General features: G+C 44.4%; 1 protein-coding gene across 1 annotated transcript; it reads left to right on the top strand.

The window, feature by feature from the left end:
• Window positions 1–1,288: 1,288 nt before the first annotated feature.
• On the top strand, window positions 1,289–15,154 carry STX12 (syntaxin 12). The gene is made up of 9 exons (XM_053998581.1): window positions 1,289–1,438; window positions 4,864–4,933; window positions 6,725–6,824; window positions 8,600–8,737; window positions 9,614–9,657; window positions 11,474–11,579; window positions 12,036–12,108; window positions 12,271–12,353; window positions 13,713–15,154. Exons 1-9 carry the CDS (start codon window positions 1,330–1,332, stop codon window positions 13,800–13,802), a joined length of 813 nt encoding a protein of 270 aa, XP_053854556.1. The 5' UTR covers window positions 1,289–1,329; the 3' UTR covers window positions 13,803–15,154.
• Window positions 15,155–16,385: the final 1,231 nt, after the last annotated feature.

The following is a 16,385-nucleotide window of genomic DNA, read 5'->3' as shown; positions in this document are numbered from 1 at the left end:
TTCCTTTACTCATTATTTGCAAGCATTTACATTATTGCTGGTGGGATTGCACAGTATTGGAATCATGGCTCTTCCTCACCCCAGGCCAGGCTGTCACAGCAGCCCTCACCCTGGCAGGGCTCCTTTTCCCTGGATCAAGAACCCAGCAGGGCCAGGGAAGTGCCTCTGCTGGGCTGCAACCTCCTAAAATTCTGAACAGCGCAGGATGTGTCCCAGACCCAGCCTGCCACCACCTCCAACTCGGGCTGTCCTGGCAGTGCCAAGCACCTCCTGCAAACTGTCATCAGGAACCTGGGGTGGTGAGTTTTGTTTCCCATGGAAAAGCGTCAGTGTTCATGTTCAGGGGCTTGCCCTGAGTGTGCTGCCACCTCCTAAAATTCCAAATGGCACAGGATGTCTCCCAGAGCAAAGCTGCCACCACCAATAACTCAGGCTGCCTTGGCAGTGCTAAACACCTCCTCTGAACGGACATCAACACACTGTGGGGTGAGTTTATTTTTACATGGAAAGGAGCAGCGTTCGTGTCCAGGAGCCTGTGGCCCTGAGTGGGCTGCCACCTGCTAAAATTCCAAACAGTGCAGGATTTCTCCTAAAATTCCGAATGGTGCAGGATTTCTCCTAAAATTCTGAACGGTGCAGGATTTCTCCCAGACCCAGCCTGCCACTGCCTACAACTCGGGCTGTCCTGGCAGGGGTCAGGCCAGGTGCCTGCACTCAGCCTTGGCGAGGCCACACTGCGAGCACTGCGTTCAGTTCTGGGCCCCTCACTCCAAAATGGACATGTAGGTGCTGGAGAGCGTCCAGAGAAGGGTAACAAGGCTTGTGAAGGTTCTAGAAAAACATGTCTTACGAAGAGGTGGGTTTGCTTAGTCTCGAGGAGGCTCAGGGGGATCACATAGCTCTCTACAGGTCCCCAAGAAGAGATTGTAGTGAGGTGGGTACTGGTCTCTTCTCTTGCGCCTGCAGTGTGAGGACAGGAGGAAATGGCCTTGAGCAGAGACAGTGGAGATTCACATGAGATATCAGAAAAACCGTTCTCCCAATGAAGGGGCTGCCCGGGGAGATGGTGGAGTCACCACTCCTGGAGGTGTTCAGGAGGCGGCGGGATGTGGCGCTGGCTGACGTTTTAGCGGTTGAGGGGTTACAGCGGCAGTGCTGGGCGGACGGTGGGGCTGGAGGCGCTCCAGCCGCGCCCGCACCATCCGCCGCTCCTCACACCGCTGCTCTCCCGCCTCCCGCCGGCCGCCCCCAGCGCGCAGGCGCGGCGGCCGCGCAGGCGCGGCGCGGGCGGGCGCTGTCAGCGGGGCCCGCGCTCGCTCCGGCCCGGCCATGTCGTACGGGCCGCTGGACCCGCGCGGCCCCGGGGCGCCGCCGCCCCGGGACTTCGGCGGCATCATCCAGACATGCAGCGGCAACGTGCAGCGCATTGCGCAGTACAGTGAGTGCGCGGCCGGGGAGGGACGGGGCGGCTCGGCAGCGCCCCGGGGCCGGAAGCGCGAGGGTGCGGTGGGAGCCGGGCTGGGCAGAGCCTCCAAGCCGGGCTCACCCGGGCCGGGCATACGGCAGGCACCGGGCGCGGTGATGCCCAGCCCGGCTGCAGGGCGGGGTGAACACTGCGGGTTCTCTCGGTGGGTGTCTGTCCCTGTCACCGAGCCCCCTCTGCCCCCAAGGCACTGGCACCTCGGGCAGTCCGGCCGCTCGCTGGCGTCGGGTGCCCTCAGTGAGGGGCTCCCGGGGCAGCAGGAGCCCGGGGTGTCACCGGGCTCGGGAGCAGCTGCTGTCCCAGGGATCTCGAATGGGCGTGGGAGCGTGCGGGTTTCCCCCTCGCTGTGCTGGCAGTGTCCTACTCCCGGGCAGGATGTCCCTGAGGACAGTGTTGCACTTTCCTTGTCATTAGAGAAAGTTACCGGTGTTGTATGATGATCGTAGAAATCTCAGTACTAATCGCTGAATTGCCGCTCCTTAAAGCAGTCACATCCAGGAGAGTCTTTGATATAATCCTTCCTAAGGGTACAGGCTTTGCTAAAAAATACATTAATTGTTCAAGTGCCCATGCTAGATCAGTTGAACATGTTGGTTCCTCAGAAAGCTCGTGACTTCTCTGATGACACAAACATATTTATGTTACTGGAAATGCTTTGCTCAGTCATGTTCATTTCTCCTTGGGGTAGACATTGCTGAATTGTTGGCCAAATAGCATGGCTTGTTGAGGTTTTTTTCCCCTTTTTATTTTTTCCTTTACACTCCTTCCTTCTTCCTTCCACGGGATTTCTTTGAGCCTCCTGTTCTAAGCAGCTCAGCTTCTTTCTCTCATGGGGCAGGCTTCTGCTGTCTCATGACCTGCAGCCATCCTATCTCCATGCACTGCTATCTCAAGTTAAACAAATAGCCCTACAGTTTTATTGAGGTGGGTGGGAACACACAGAACATCTGACTTAATGTTACAGTAGTTAACTTTATTACACACTATATAAAAGCTTTCCATTCAAGCCAAGAGAAGAAGATATATTGAAGCCTTAAGGCTGTCCTCGTTTCTTCTTCCCCTGTAAGGGAAGGAGCAGGCAAACAGTATGCACTGCTGAGTATTAGTCACTTCTTTGGAGAGTCTCTGGAGTGAGCATTTCACACAAAATGTACAGAAAACTGGTGGCCTGAGCTGGCAAAACTGTTGTTTGCTCAGGTAATATAGCAGACTTGCAGCTAGAGGAGAGATTGAAGTGTTTCAAGAAATTGTAGCTGTCAGATAGTGAGTATGTGGAAGGCTCTACAGCCTGAAATTAAAAGGGCTTGGAGATGGAAAGCTGTTGACTGAGGGGCTCTGTGTGTTGGTGCATATCCACTATCCAAAGAATAAAGAGCTCCAGCCTCTTCCTTCCATTTCCTAGACACTTTATTCTCATTTTGTGTAGACTGTGCGTGTTGCTGTTGGCTGAGAGAAACTAAGCAAAGCGAACTGCTGAATCTGGCTCAGGGCAGGACAGACATTGCCTGGCCTGGAAATGGGGCTGTGCAAGAATCTTCCCATGCAGAGAGAAAGAAGTCACAGAATGTCTGGACATTATGGCACAAATGCTGTTTGCCAAGTCCTCAGCATCCGCACTCAGAGTGCAGTCCTTGTGCCGTTTGTCACCAGCTTGACTATGAATTTTTCTGACCTTCCTGTGTCTGACAGAGCTGTGAAATATGTGCAGACTTGCTTGCTGGAAGCCAAGCTCAGTATATGAGGAGTTGCCAACCAACTCCTTGCTGTATAAACTAACAGAAGTCTGAAATTCTAGGTGAGAATACACTTGGAGGATGTAAAAGCTAATTACTGGCTAATTACTGATTAACTCGTATTGCAGTCTTAGCTGAGCTGCCCTTGTTGTAAGCCATTGGACATCCCTTTAAAAGAAGTGGCCATTGTAGGGATGTGATGCTTCTCCAGCAACACATTTAATCAACTGCAGAGACTCCAGGCTGCAAGCAGAAGTTACACAGGGGGGTGTCTCTGAATTGGAAGAAACTCTTGTTAAACTCATGGGATAATTCAGTTCAATTCACTTGCCTGTGGAACTGTATTAAGGTGATTCTCCTTGGTCTTGCCTCTCGCTGCATGATGCGATAGCATAGAATTCATGATTGATTTGGGACAATCAATCTTTGTACTGCTGTTGTAAGTGCTGAGCCCAGCACTTCAGTAATGATAAAATCTGTGCTGCTGCGGAATATAGTGGATCAGCTTCTTGATCTGTCAGAAAAGAATTCTAAGGTAGAGGGACTGGGGAGAGAAAATGTACTTGGTTTTCAGGTAGGTGAATGGTTTGATGTTATTCATTGTGTGGTTTCATGATCATGAGTGCCTACACAAAGAAAATAGTGGGAGAACATCAGAGATAAGGGAGAAGGAGGTCAAAAATACCTCTATGTGCTACAACATGATTTCAAATTTACAAAGGCAAACTGTGAGGTGCACATTGCTATCTGTTCTTGAAAGATTGTTTGTGCCGGTATTGTGAAAGCTTTGGACTATCATGAGTAGAAAAATTCAGGTCTAGGTCAGGGGGTTTTGAAACTAATAGCAACACTTGGCATTTTCTTTTCATTTTTTTAAACAGAGCACTAATAATTGAAGTAATTTAAAATAATGTAAAAGTGGCAACACAGCATAATGAAGTTTTTCTGCAGCAGTTTTTCTGATAGCCTAAAATACTGAAAATAGCAAGGCTGGTAGAAACAGCTCTGTTAGTTGGTCTAAAAAGGCTGAGGAAAAGGAGTGCACAAGCTGTCAGCTCCATTGACTTCTCTTGAGGGTATCTATGCCTCACTATCACTTTCTCTTCTGAAAGTTAGTTTGTTAGGCTGGGTCATGTATAGGTGGGGATTTTGCATTTCACAGAACCCCAGAACTGTTGGGTTTGGAAGGGATCCCTGGAGATCACCTGGCCCAGCCCCTGCTAAAGCAGGTTCCCCTGAGCAGGTTGTGCAGGAGAGCATCCAGGCAGTGTTTGAATATCTCCAGGGAAGGAGAATCCACAGCTTCTGTAGGCAGCCTGTTCCAGGGCACTGTCACCCTCTCAACAAATGAATTTTTCATCATATATAGATGGAACTTCCAATGTTTCAGTTGTGGCTGGTGTCCTGTGTCCTGTCTCTGGACACCAGTGAGAGAGGTCTGGCCCCATCCTCTTGGCATCCACCCATAAGATACTTGTATATATTTAAAGCAAAGAATGTAAGTGTTGCCTTATTAAGTTAAGTCAGATATTAAGATAAAGTTAGCTTTTAGCTTTCTTTTGGGGAAAGCTAAAAGAATACATTCAAGAAGGAATAAAATGCTTGAAGTTGTCTTACTAACTCATCTTGTGATCTCTTTATCTTCAGCTGCTCAAATAAAGAATTTGATGAGCCAGCTGGGAACCAAGCAGGATTCCAGCAAGCTTCAGGAAAATTTGTGAGTATTAAATGAGCAAACATTTGTATAGATGTTCCTTCTGTCTGTGTTCTTAGGGATAGTGGGTTACTTGCTTTGGGGAGATGCTTTATTAGATAAATTTAATACAGTCCTGCAAACCCAGAATTACTAGCTGCATTAAATAGTTTACTGGACAAATTAAGGTGTTTCTGCACGACTCTGGAGAAGCCATTCAAAACTGCTGGATTTGAACAGTTCTTCCTATGTTGTTCTTCTGTATAATTTTTTAATGTTTTCCTTTAAAAGTACTAGTACCCTCAGCCATGCATTAGCATTAGCTGTCCTCTGAGGAGCACTCATACTAGCTTCACACATGGTTCAGAAGAAATGAATGCCATACCAGGTATTTGGTGCTCCCATGACACCAGTAAGGAAAAACAGTCAGGGAGCCCCATAAATGGAGAAAAAGGAGCTTGTAGTACAGATGGATTTAGTCAGTAGAAAGATTAGCAATCATATATGGCAGACAAAATGTCATACATATGACATTTGTATACAATATGTTTCAGAAGAAGAATGTACCAGTGGGGCACAATGTAGAAGACATTTAAACAGCTGTAATTCAAACTGACCCCTGGAGAGACTCTACAGGGGCTCTCTGTGTCTGTGCATCTTTTACAAACTCGTAGAACATAAATAGCACATTATGGAAGGAATAATTTCTGAGGTCATCAAAGAAAACTTAAAAGTACATTCTTTCACTCTCTCTTCATGTGACAGTACCTTGAATCTCTGAATGCACAATTATCCTGGTTTTTATAATAGCAATTTTTGGATAAGATCATGACTTGTGATGGAAGATACACATACCAGATTTGAAGGATGAGATCAGAGTCCAATTGGGAGAGAAAGGGATTTGTTTCCTTGAGCTGCTCAGTTGACTCAATCTCTATTTAATCGGTAGATTAAAGAATTAATCACTGGTGACCAAACAAATGCCTTCCCATTTAACGTCACTGCATAATCTCTCCTCTTTGGGGTGAGAGTGGCTGCACCCCACAAGTTGTCAGCTGCCATACCAACTTGCCAAAGTGCATGGATGCTTTGTTTAGTTTACATATACAGCTTATACAATAATGGAGCCTGAATGCCTTGATTGTGTGTCCATTGGGCCAAGTAAGCGACTTTCACTTAAGCATCCTGTACCTGTTGAATGCAAAAGAAATTGCTTCTGGTTTTAGTATTTTTTCTTCCTAGTTTACAGTATAGGATTTGTATAATAGTATTAGATTCTTCACAACAATAGCTTCATATTGCAATGTTGTTGGAAAACATAAATGCTTAAGGGAAAGCCTTGCAATTCCTGGATTGTTCTTCTTTCTGATCACTGTTTTTCACAAAAATGAAGAATTTTATATCAGAGTCCCTGTACTTTTATCAAATGTACATTTAACCAATGGAGTTGGTGGTTGTCAAGAGTTAGTTACTAATTGGTACCATAAGGAATTCACTGTAAAAGTGAGATTATGTTCACTCAATAAAGTTGTTTCACTCTTATGCCATTGGAGACAAAGATATTTTTTTAAGCTACTGAATTATACTAGTTAGCAGGAGCAAAGAAATTATTTGAATCTTTTTTAAAAAATGTAGTCCAGAGTCAAGTTGATTTTAAAAAATCAAAGTACATCTCTGATCCTTTAGGTTGAAAAAAACCTACTGTAAGCTGTGTAATCTCAGAACCCCTATTTAGTCATTATTCTGGATGCTAAAATGCTCAGTGGCTGCTTTTTAGGTAGATCTTGTGTAACTGCTTTTGAACTTCTGTTTCAGACAACAGCTGCAGCACTCTGCAAACCGCCTTGCCAAAGAGACCAATGAATATCTAAAGGAGTTGGGGTCTCTGCCACTTCCCCTGTCTGCTTCTGAACAGGTAGGCAGGTAGAACTTTCTGGACATATTTCTAGATCACTCATTTCATGAAACTAGGATAGACCACACTGTCACAAAGCCTGAACTGGCACAGCTGAAGAGACAGCAGCCTTTTGCAATGAAGGATGATGATGAAGTAGAGAAACTCTGTAAGCTGGCTGCATCCTGGCTGCTTATATGACCCTGGGAAAACCATGTTTCCCAGGAGCAAATAGGTATAAAACTTCCCCGCATGAGAATAAGAGGCCCGAAATGTTTGGGGAGAACTCAGTACGCAAGACTGGTTTTCTGAGCAAATTTCTGAAAAATAATCTTGTTTACAAAGTGCCTGGTGGTGCAAGGTAGTGTTTTAGGATAAGAATTCAGAGGAAACTGCCTATCGGTATGAAATGTGAGCATGCCAGAAAGCTTTCCCTTGCATGTGATTTATTAGTGGTGGAGGGGGGGAAGCTGACTCACTTTGCTTATATTTGAGTAAAGCAAAATATGATGAGGCAAACATTATGATTTTCTCTTACCAAATAGTAATTCCTGCTCCATGTGGGAAAGGGAAGGGACAGTCCTCTGCTGCTAGTGTCCATCTACCACTGCCTGCTTTTGGGGTGCTGTTGTAGGATGATCTGGGGATGTGGGTCAGCAGATGTTGTCTTGGTCTAATTCTGTATTGAAGGTTTATATGCCAGTTGGAAGCATGGCCATGCTTTGCTGGTTTGTTCAGCAAATATTTTTCTGTTAATCTTCTGTGATGAACAAAATCCTGTCATGTGCATCTCACTGAATGCAGCCCAGGGAAAATTCAGTCAAAATCTGCAGAAGCTGGTATCAGCATGCTGAGGATCTACTCTGGAAGAAGACTTGTTGCTTCCAGAGGGTTCAGTTGGAAGCTTCAGTGTATTATGAGGCTGCTGTAGTGGCTTGTTATTGCAAAAATATAGTTGAAAATGTTTTTTTCCTTGAGATGATTGTTGAATTGGTACAAGCTCATTGCAGAATTGCAGTCCTGGAAATCCCACAATTTGAGCCAGCTGTTGCAAATCTCTCAATCAGAAAACATAAAAATTGACCTAATGTTGTCTTTGGGACCAGCTTTTTCACAATTTCTTATTTCCCATTGCTGGAATGTCACAGCACTCCTCAGATGTCCTGTGGAGGCTAAATAAATTGACATTGTAAAATAAGGATGAAAAGGATTATTGCAACTAATGTATTTGAAGAAAAGATAAACTGAAATAGTTATCAGGACTAAGGATGTTATCTGATCTAAAAACAACAGGCTTGTAGTGTGGCATGATTGGGAGAGACAGCTTAGGAGACTGGGACATTGGGTGTTATCTTTAGTTCTGGAAGTGTGGGGCTTCCTGTTTTTGTGATTAAAGTGTGAATTTGTGTGTGTTTTGTTAAGTACTGTGAGGTTAGCCAAGTGAAGGAATGGAGGGAAAAGGCATTGTATTTAACTGAAAGGTATGTAGTTAAATGTGGTGAATTACTGGAATGTAATTAGAATAAAAGTAGTGGTGTACCTCAGACTTTAGAACTAGATTGAAATTGGAGGGTCTTGTTGCACAAAGCTGTCCTGCAGTTGGCAATGCATGGGCATTGGTGTAAGGAATTAAAATGTGGTGGGCTTCTTGTTCTGTCCAGCACCCCAGCCCACTGGCACCAAAAGATCACTGAATGCCAGTTCATTGTTGTTGTTGTGATGGTTTTTAAGAGTCTGACAGTCACTTTATAATGAATGGGAATGTCTAAACTCTTGTTTGTGTTTTGATTCCTCAGCGCCAACAGAGGCTTCAGAAAGAAAGATTAATGAATGACTTCTCCACCGCCTTAAACAATTTCCAGGCAGTACAGAGGCGAGTGTCAGAGAAGGAAAAAGAGACTGTAGCAAGGGCAAGAGCTGGCTCCCGTATTTCTGTAAGTATTTATGGGAATTTTGGAGTGATACAGTGAACTGTGAGTCTTCTGAGAGATCTTGTACTTGCCTTCCAACCTCATACCTGTTTACTGACACCTTACTGAGTGAAGCTGAGGCCTTGGTGCAGTAGTTTTCCATTCCAGATGTTGGAAGTAATCTCTCATTTCAGTGTACTCCAGTGTAGAGGAGAGAAGGAATCCTGGTAGTTGCAAATGTTGCAGAAGATGAGATGGGGAGTCAAAGCATAGTGACTAGCAAAGTATTGTAGGCTGCTCTTCACTTCATGCCTGTCCTATGCTGTAAAATGTAAGACTTCAGAAGGAAGCTTACCACACCTTAAATTACATCTCAAATCTCATACTGAGTTGCTTTATATTCTTATAATTTCTGTCCTGCTAATATCTTCAATGTATGTTCACTGTTATGTTTTGACAAACCCCTGTGGCTACTAAGAATTCATAATAAAATGGCCAGTGAAAACATTTCTCTCCTCTTGCCTCAGGACTTTCTGCTAGGTATGCATTCTTAATTTCTGCAAGGGAACACATTTATCCATTGGATGATGCTCTTAAATTTTTGCTTCGTGTTGGGAAAGGAGGTTACGAACATTGACAGCTGATCCAAGTACATGGACTGGCTGCTTTTGATCATTCAGTTGCCTCTGATTTGCAGAGACGATCTGATCTAAAAATTAAATCTAGAGATGAAGCTAAAACTAATCTTGCATAACCTGAGCTAAATCTGAGGGCTGCAGTGACAGTGGCATCTCCAAGAACTCTCTGGACAGTATGTGCCTTGGTCTTCAAGATACTGCTGGTGATTTTGTGCATGGTCCTGGTGGTCTGTGAGAGTAGTGACTCATTTATCTCTTCCAGGCTGATGAGCGGTTCAGAGAAGAACAGCTTGTTTCATTTGATAGGTAATAACTTCTTATACTCCTGAGGTTTTCACTACATATAACTTAAGTTTTTATGGTGTGATGTATTACTGTAACTTGGGCCAGGCTCTGCTGGCTGAATGCAAAGCAAAAAGAGTTGAAAAGCAACTATTACAGCACATTAATCTACTATGTAAAATCTGCATATGACAGTATTTTATCCTCCTTAAGGACAGATTGTGTGATTACTACCCTGAGGGGAATAGTAGTGCCCTTAGGATGTGGCAGCTGGAGCTCCTGGTATTCTGGCTTGTAAACAGAAGATTACCAGACAGGATTTCACTCACTGTGACTCTTTGCACAGAGAGCTGCATATTTATATCATGGGTTTGGATGTTTTCTAGCAGCCCAGTTGGAGTTACAGCAGAATGGCAGATGAGGCTGCCTGAAATTCAGAAGTCCTGCACACTGTGCACTGGCAAACTAATCCTGGAATGTGCACAGCATTACTGTCACCTGTCAGTTGTACTGCTTCTGCAGTAACAGTGTGCCTGTGTGGTAGATAGCTTTGTAAAATGTCACATCAACTCTGCAGTGTGGTAAAGAGAGCCTGAGCCCCTCCAGAAGTATCTGTGATTAATGTATCAACTGGGCTGAAATCTATTGGCCGTGTCTGTATAAATCCTTTCACTTTCTGAATCTAGACCTTGCTTACCTGTCTCATCCTCCCTCTGCAAACTGCCCTTCATCTGCTCAGCTGCTTGGTACTGTCCCTTCGTTAGCCCTGGGCTTTCACTCTGAGCCAGGGGTGAAGCCCCAGGTGCTCAGTTATGCAGGTGCTGGGATGGGTTTGAAGGCTTGCACACTAAAGCAGTGGGACCCAGAGATAAGAGATGATGGCACACAGCAGCTATTCCACAGTCAAAGCTGTTCATGTGTGTCATGTGTCAGAAACTTCTGCTTTTGAGATTTGCAAACCCTATGGTCATCTCAGAGCTGAATTACTGGAATGGTCAGCTGCGTCTGACCTATTCACGTAGTTTATTTTCATTTCTTTAGGCACTTTTAAGACTTTAAAACTTACTACTTAGTGTTGTACCAAACACTGGATTGATACGATGTTTTCTGGCACACTTCTCTATTGAAAAGATGGAGATGTTGCCCTTGAAGAACATTTTAAGCTGAACATAGAGGTAGCTTTGTATTATAGATGCTGGCTCCACTCTAATTGATGTAACTTCTGTAGCAGTTGTGAAGAACCATCTCATCAGGAGAGAGGTAGACTGGGATGCAGAGTTACTTGAGTTTTGATATCTCTTCTGGTGTGTAATTTAATTCAAAGTTCCTACTAGAGTAATGAATTAAAATACTAAAACACTTCAGTCTTATCTCCAAATGCCAGATAGGCAAGAGTCTTTGAGTCCAGATGCTTTTCAGGTGTTCTTCTGTTCTGTTAATGTGCTTGCAGGCTGCTCTCTATCAGAACTTTCACCCTGATTTCTCCATTTTGGAGAGATGGTAAGAAGCAGGGAAGGTACAAGTATTTTTTTTTTTTTAAGCAGAACTGAAATAGACAGTTTCTTCTAAAATGCTGTAGATACTGTTATATTCTAGAACAGGTGTGCTATGCATGTAACTGCTTTCCAGTGTCTTCACATTGCCTGATCTGTCCCTCTTTTCAGTTGTTCCAGTTTGTGACTCTTGTCACAAATTGGTCCTGTCCTTGTACACAGTGACAGGGCCAAGAACCTGGGGGTTGTTCTATAGGGAAGTCTTCAACTTTTAACTCATTTTGCCATAAAATGCAGCATGGAAGTACCTATGCTCAGAGAAACACTGACTTTCCCTCTCTTTCCAGTGGTGAAGATTGGAATCAGATGCAGTCTCAGGAAGAAGATGTGGCAATAACTGAACAGGACCTTGAACTCATTAAAGAAAGAGAAACTGCAATCAGGCAATTAGAGGTGACCAGTCAATCCTGCACAGTTAATAGCACTGGGAGATAAAGCAAAGGATGCAGTGTTAATTAATGGGATGGGCTGAGGAGAGCTGATGGTGGAGGAATAGAGTTCCTCATAGAGAGGATTGATGCCAAGATAATCTCCCTGCTCCTGTTGAAGGAGGTATATTTTCCCTCAGTGTTGACTGGTGATCCTTCAGATATGGCAGGAGCAATTCATGTTACAGTGTTCATACTGTGCTAATTGCTGGTGTGATGAAACAAATATTCAGTAGCTGGAGCACTGTAGGCTCCCATGTTAATCCCAAGTTGCACAGGTGGTAACATCAAGTTACTTCAGTCAGAGAATGCTGGTGCCTATTCTGACCCTTTGAGTGATGGTCAGAAGAAGTACTAAGAGTGAGGATTAGAAAATATTGTACCCAGTGTTCATTGTAACTTGTTAAACTGTTGTCTTCAGGCAGACATTTTGGATGTCAATCAGATATTTAAGGATTTAGCCATGATGATTCACGACCAAGGAGATATGATTGGTAAGTGCATTTGGATAATAAGTTTTTTCTTGGTTCAGTTACCTGTTTTGCCAGTTATGGATTAAATTTTTCAGTATTTTGCATTAAAAGTATTGTATTTTTTGGTTATAAACACTGAAGCTCTGAAATATTTTGCAATGAGTTCTTCTGTTTTTTCCATAGATAGCATAGAGGCAAATGTGGAAAGTGCAGAAGTCCATGTGGAAAGAGCCAGTGAGCAGTTACAGAGAGCTGCCTATTATCAGGTAAATTCTGTGTGCTCGCTTGATTGTCAGTGGATGGTTGAGCACTAATGAAACAGGCAGAGCAAGACACTGAGGACTGCAGCACACCAGACTGCTTATTAAAACTAGCTCATGCAAGCTGGCATTCATTCAGAATTGCCTGCAAGGCGTATATAAAGCATTCGAGTCAAAAACATGGTATTGAAATTCACCTTCTACTTTAGAGTAAAAGAGTAGAAATAGAGTCTGGCCCTTCACACTCTGCAAGCCTAAGTGTTTACCTGTCTTTGTTTTTGTTAGGAGTTAGTAGAAGAAACAAGAACAAATTCTGATATTGTTTCCAACTTTTAAACATATCAGCCAAGACACTGACGTGCAAAAATCTATGCCCAGACTCGGGTCTGGTCCCTCTGGTGACCAGGATTTGCAGCACTCCTGTCCAGCTGCTGAATTTCTATCCCATAGTTTGTGCTCCATCAAATCTCTTGCAGTGGCTCTCACTGCTGTGTGGTAGCCAGTGTTTCCTGTAGGTTCCTTTCACCATCCTTGTCCCTCTAGGTCCAGTTTCTGTGAAGGGGTAAGGGTTCTGCTTTAGTCAGTCCTATTACTGCTGGGACTTACACAAGAAAATACTGGACTCTTCCAAGCTCTTAAGTGGGAGGGCAATAAAACTCCAATGCTGTTGAGTGCAAGGGTGGGAATGTTGCTTTTACCATCTGGCAGCATGTAGTAGTAGTCCGTCTCTCCGTGGCTTCCTTCCCAAAGTTCTGAGGTATTTATAAATCGTAAGTTTTGGAGCTGTTGGACATGTTTTGCATGGGGTTTTTTTCCTGGATGGAGAAAGAAGTGGTTATATATAGCTACCCTCAAATCCTTAGATGCCAAATTAAAAATATTTGGTGTATATGGATGGACTATAGTTTCCTGTGATGAATAAAGTGAGCAAAGCTATAAAGTCCAAGTTCAGTAACTGTACATGAAATCATTTAAATTGTAGAAATGCAACACCAAGCCCAAGTGGCCAAAGGAAGATTGTATGTGAGAACTGCTTAGGAGTTTGATTAGGAAAAAAATCTAAATAGCTAGAAAGGTTTGGCCTTCTCTGAGGTTTGTATATTCCTTAAGAGAAGCAAAACCTGTCACATTTGGACTTAACTGCATCTCTTAGACCACTGCACTCCTAAAATTAAAAACATTCATCTGTAGAATCATGGAGTTTAAGGAACATGTGAAAGTGTTCAGACTACACTGGTTACTTCTCTCTAATAACTGTGGGGGTACCAAGTGCTCTTGTTCACCCAAGTTAGTAACATGAATGGTAGCCTTGCTTTTTCCTCAAGTGTTCTTGTGTCAGTGGCTTCTTTTTTCTTCTCTTATTAGAAGAAATCCCGCAAGAAGATCTGTATCCTGATTCTTGGCCTTGCTGTGGTCTGTATAATCATAGGACTCATTATCTGGAAGGTAAAATGAAATCTTCCCATGGAACCCAGTGTCACAGCTGAGATTTTTTCTGTCAGAGCAAACAGGCTGACTAGTCTCGGAGATGAATTGACCACCCTGAGAGAGCACAAGTTGGAACTACTTCTAATAATAGATATTAGCAACTAACGTGCAGATAACTAGTATTTGGAATTAGTGAACCATGGAGACAGTATTTATCAGTTTATATACAAATTATATTGTTTTATGTAACTAAAATCTTGTGGTTTTGCTTTCTGTAATGTGTTCTTCCCTGTCCCAGCTGTATGCTGAAATGTGATGAATAATTGGAGATGTCTTGTTTTTGACAAGTCGCACAACTTCTACATTTTGTACGTGTAGGTAACTTTGTTGGACTGGAATGAGAATGACATTCAAAGACAGCCCACCACCAAGTCACATTATGTAAATCCAGCAGTTTCTAAAGTCTCCAGTATCTGCCCCATGGTTTTATTGTCTCCAAGTGGCTCTGGTTCTAGATTCTCTTGAAGAAAAGGATGTCATCACAGATTTGAGAGGCAAGGAGGGTATGTGTGGATGATGATTTGAACCTCTACATGCTGGTCAGTTTAGCCTTGAGACTCATTAATTTTTTTGGGTGTGGTTGGGGTTTTTTTGGGTTTTTTGGGTTTTTTTCACAAAATGCATCACTTGAGGACAGAATGTTCTTTGACTTAAATCTAACAGTGCAATCTCCTTAGACTAACTAGTTGGTTGCTTGCTAGTGGACAGATAAGTCTCTTCCAATGCTGACTCAAGCACTAAATATAAAAGCTGCTCACTCCTAACTGTTTTTAGAAGCTTCCGGGAAAAAACACTTAAAAATGAGGAAGTGGGCACCTAAGTTTACAAGCTAGCAACATTAGTGAAGAGTGTTAGCAGAAATCTTGATTCTGAAGAAGTGCTCTTGAAGCTCACTTGTGGTGTTCTAGTAAATATTATGTGTGGCTTGTGAACATTTGGTATTTTCAAATCTTTATGAAATAGAAAGTGCAGAAACTGGCTGAGTGAAGTGCTAGGATTTTCAGACTGGGGATGTGTGTGCAAATGAAAAGGATTGCTGGTTCCAGCTCATAGGGTTGGGCAGAACAAGCAGCCACTCCCCACTTCAATGTAGCTCTGAACTGACATGCACTGAGGGAACAGTAATCTGTCCAAAGCCCAGTGGGGATGGTAAATGCAGCATACTGACCCATTTTGTATTTAATCCTTATTCCATGTCTCGTCTATAATAAAGTAAACATGAAAGCTGGGAAGGGAGTGTTCTCCCAATTGCACAGTGGTTTGCACTATTGCGCCGTCATTCCATCCAATAATCATCAATAAACACTTTTAAAAGCCTCTGTCAGAGCTCATTTCTCTTGCAGTTTACATATTGGCACAGGTGTGTTTGCAGAGTAGAGGACTTTACATCAGCACAGTAGTGTTTCCTGCAGCTTTAGTTCTGTGGTCCCTGATTTTTCAAAATGAAACTCCCTGAAGTCACAAAATTCATTTCACAAGGACATACACAATACTTCTGTGCAGAGTCCTGTACAACAGCTGATCCCAGAAAAATTAATCTCATACCTCAGCAGCATTGGGTCAGCTCTGTTTGCCTTTTGCTAGAACTTGGAGCCATTGGTGAGCTTGTACTATAAAATCTGATTTGAAAGTAAGGGGCCTTCGTGTTGCTCTGCTCGTTTTTTAAAGTTTTCCTTGGAAATGGTAGGAGATACTGATTTGTGCATGCCTGCTGCCAGGCAGAGTCCTTTGGGTGTCACACTGCCATACAAGAACAAAAGCACTTAGCTTTTGTTTGTTTGTTTAGGTCACCAGACCTAAACAGGAGCGTTAATTGTAGGCTCCATCCTTCTCCTAGCCTGTTTTAGTCCTCTGGAAACTGGAATTGAGGGTACAGGGTGCTGAGCTCAGGGTTCCTGTAACTGCTTGACTCCTTTCTCCTCTCTACACAGAGAAGGGAGATTGCATGTGAGAGCTGGAGTTCTGTGGTCCAGCCCTGCCTGTCCCTGCAGAGCCCGGGCTGCCCCTGCTCACCCAGCTGTGCTGTACCTCTCGGTTGTTCCTGGCAGTAGAACTGGTGTTTTTAACACTCTTGTCTAATGTTCCCGAGCTTTAAAAGCCACCGTCTTGAAAACTGGAAATTCCCGTGGCTGTTGCTGCAGTCTCTGGCTCTCGGGTGTGTGTTCGATCCCTCCGGGAGTTTCAGGAAGCGTTCCGGGGAGCCTGGCTGGCCGTGAGAGCCGGGGAGCGAGCGTGGCTGTGCCTGCGGGCCCCGAGCACAGCCCTGGGGCAGCTGCGGGGCCGGGGCCACGCGGGACAGAGGCGGCTTTTCACCGCTGTGCTCCTACCGGGCCGTGCCTGGCTTCTGCTCGGACAGAGGCGCTGTCCCCGCGTTCCAGGCTCGGTACCGGGGCTGTTCCCCGTCCCCGGCTCGGTACCGGGGCTGTCCCCCGTCCTCGGCTCGGTACCGGGGCTGTTCCCCGTCCCCGGCGCTGTCCCGGGCTCGGTACCGGGGTTGTTCCCGTCCCAGGCTCGGTACCGGCGCTGCCCCAGGCTCGGTACCGGCGCTGT

The sequence above is a fragment of the Vidua macroura genome, chromosome 25, assembly GCF_024509145.1.
Source record: "Vidua macroura isolate BioBank_ID:100142 chromosome 25, ASM2450914v1, whole genome shotgun sequence".
Lineage (NCBI taxonomy): Eukaryota > Metazoa > Chordata > Aves > Passeriformes > Viduidae > Vidua > Vidua macroura.
This window is presented reverse-complemented; position numbering and strand designations above follow the sequence as displayed.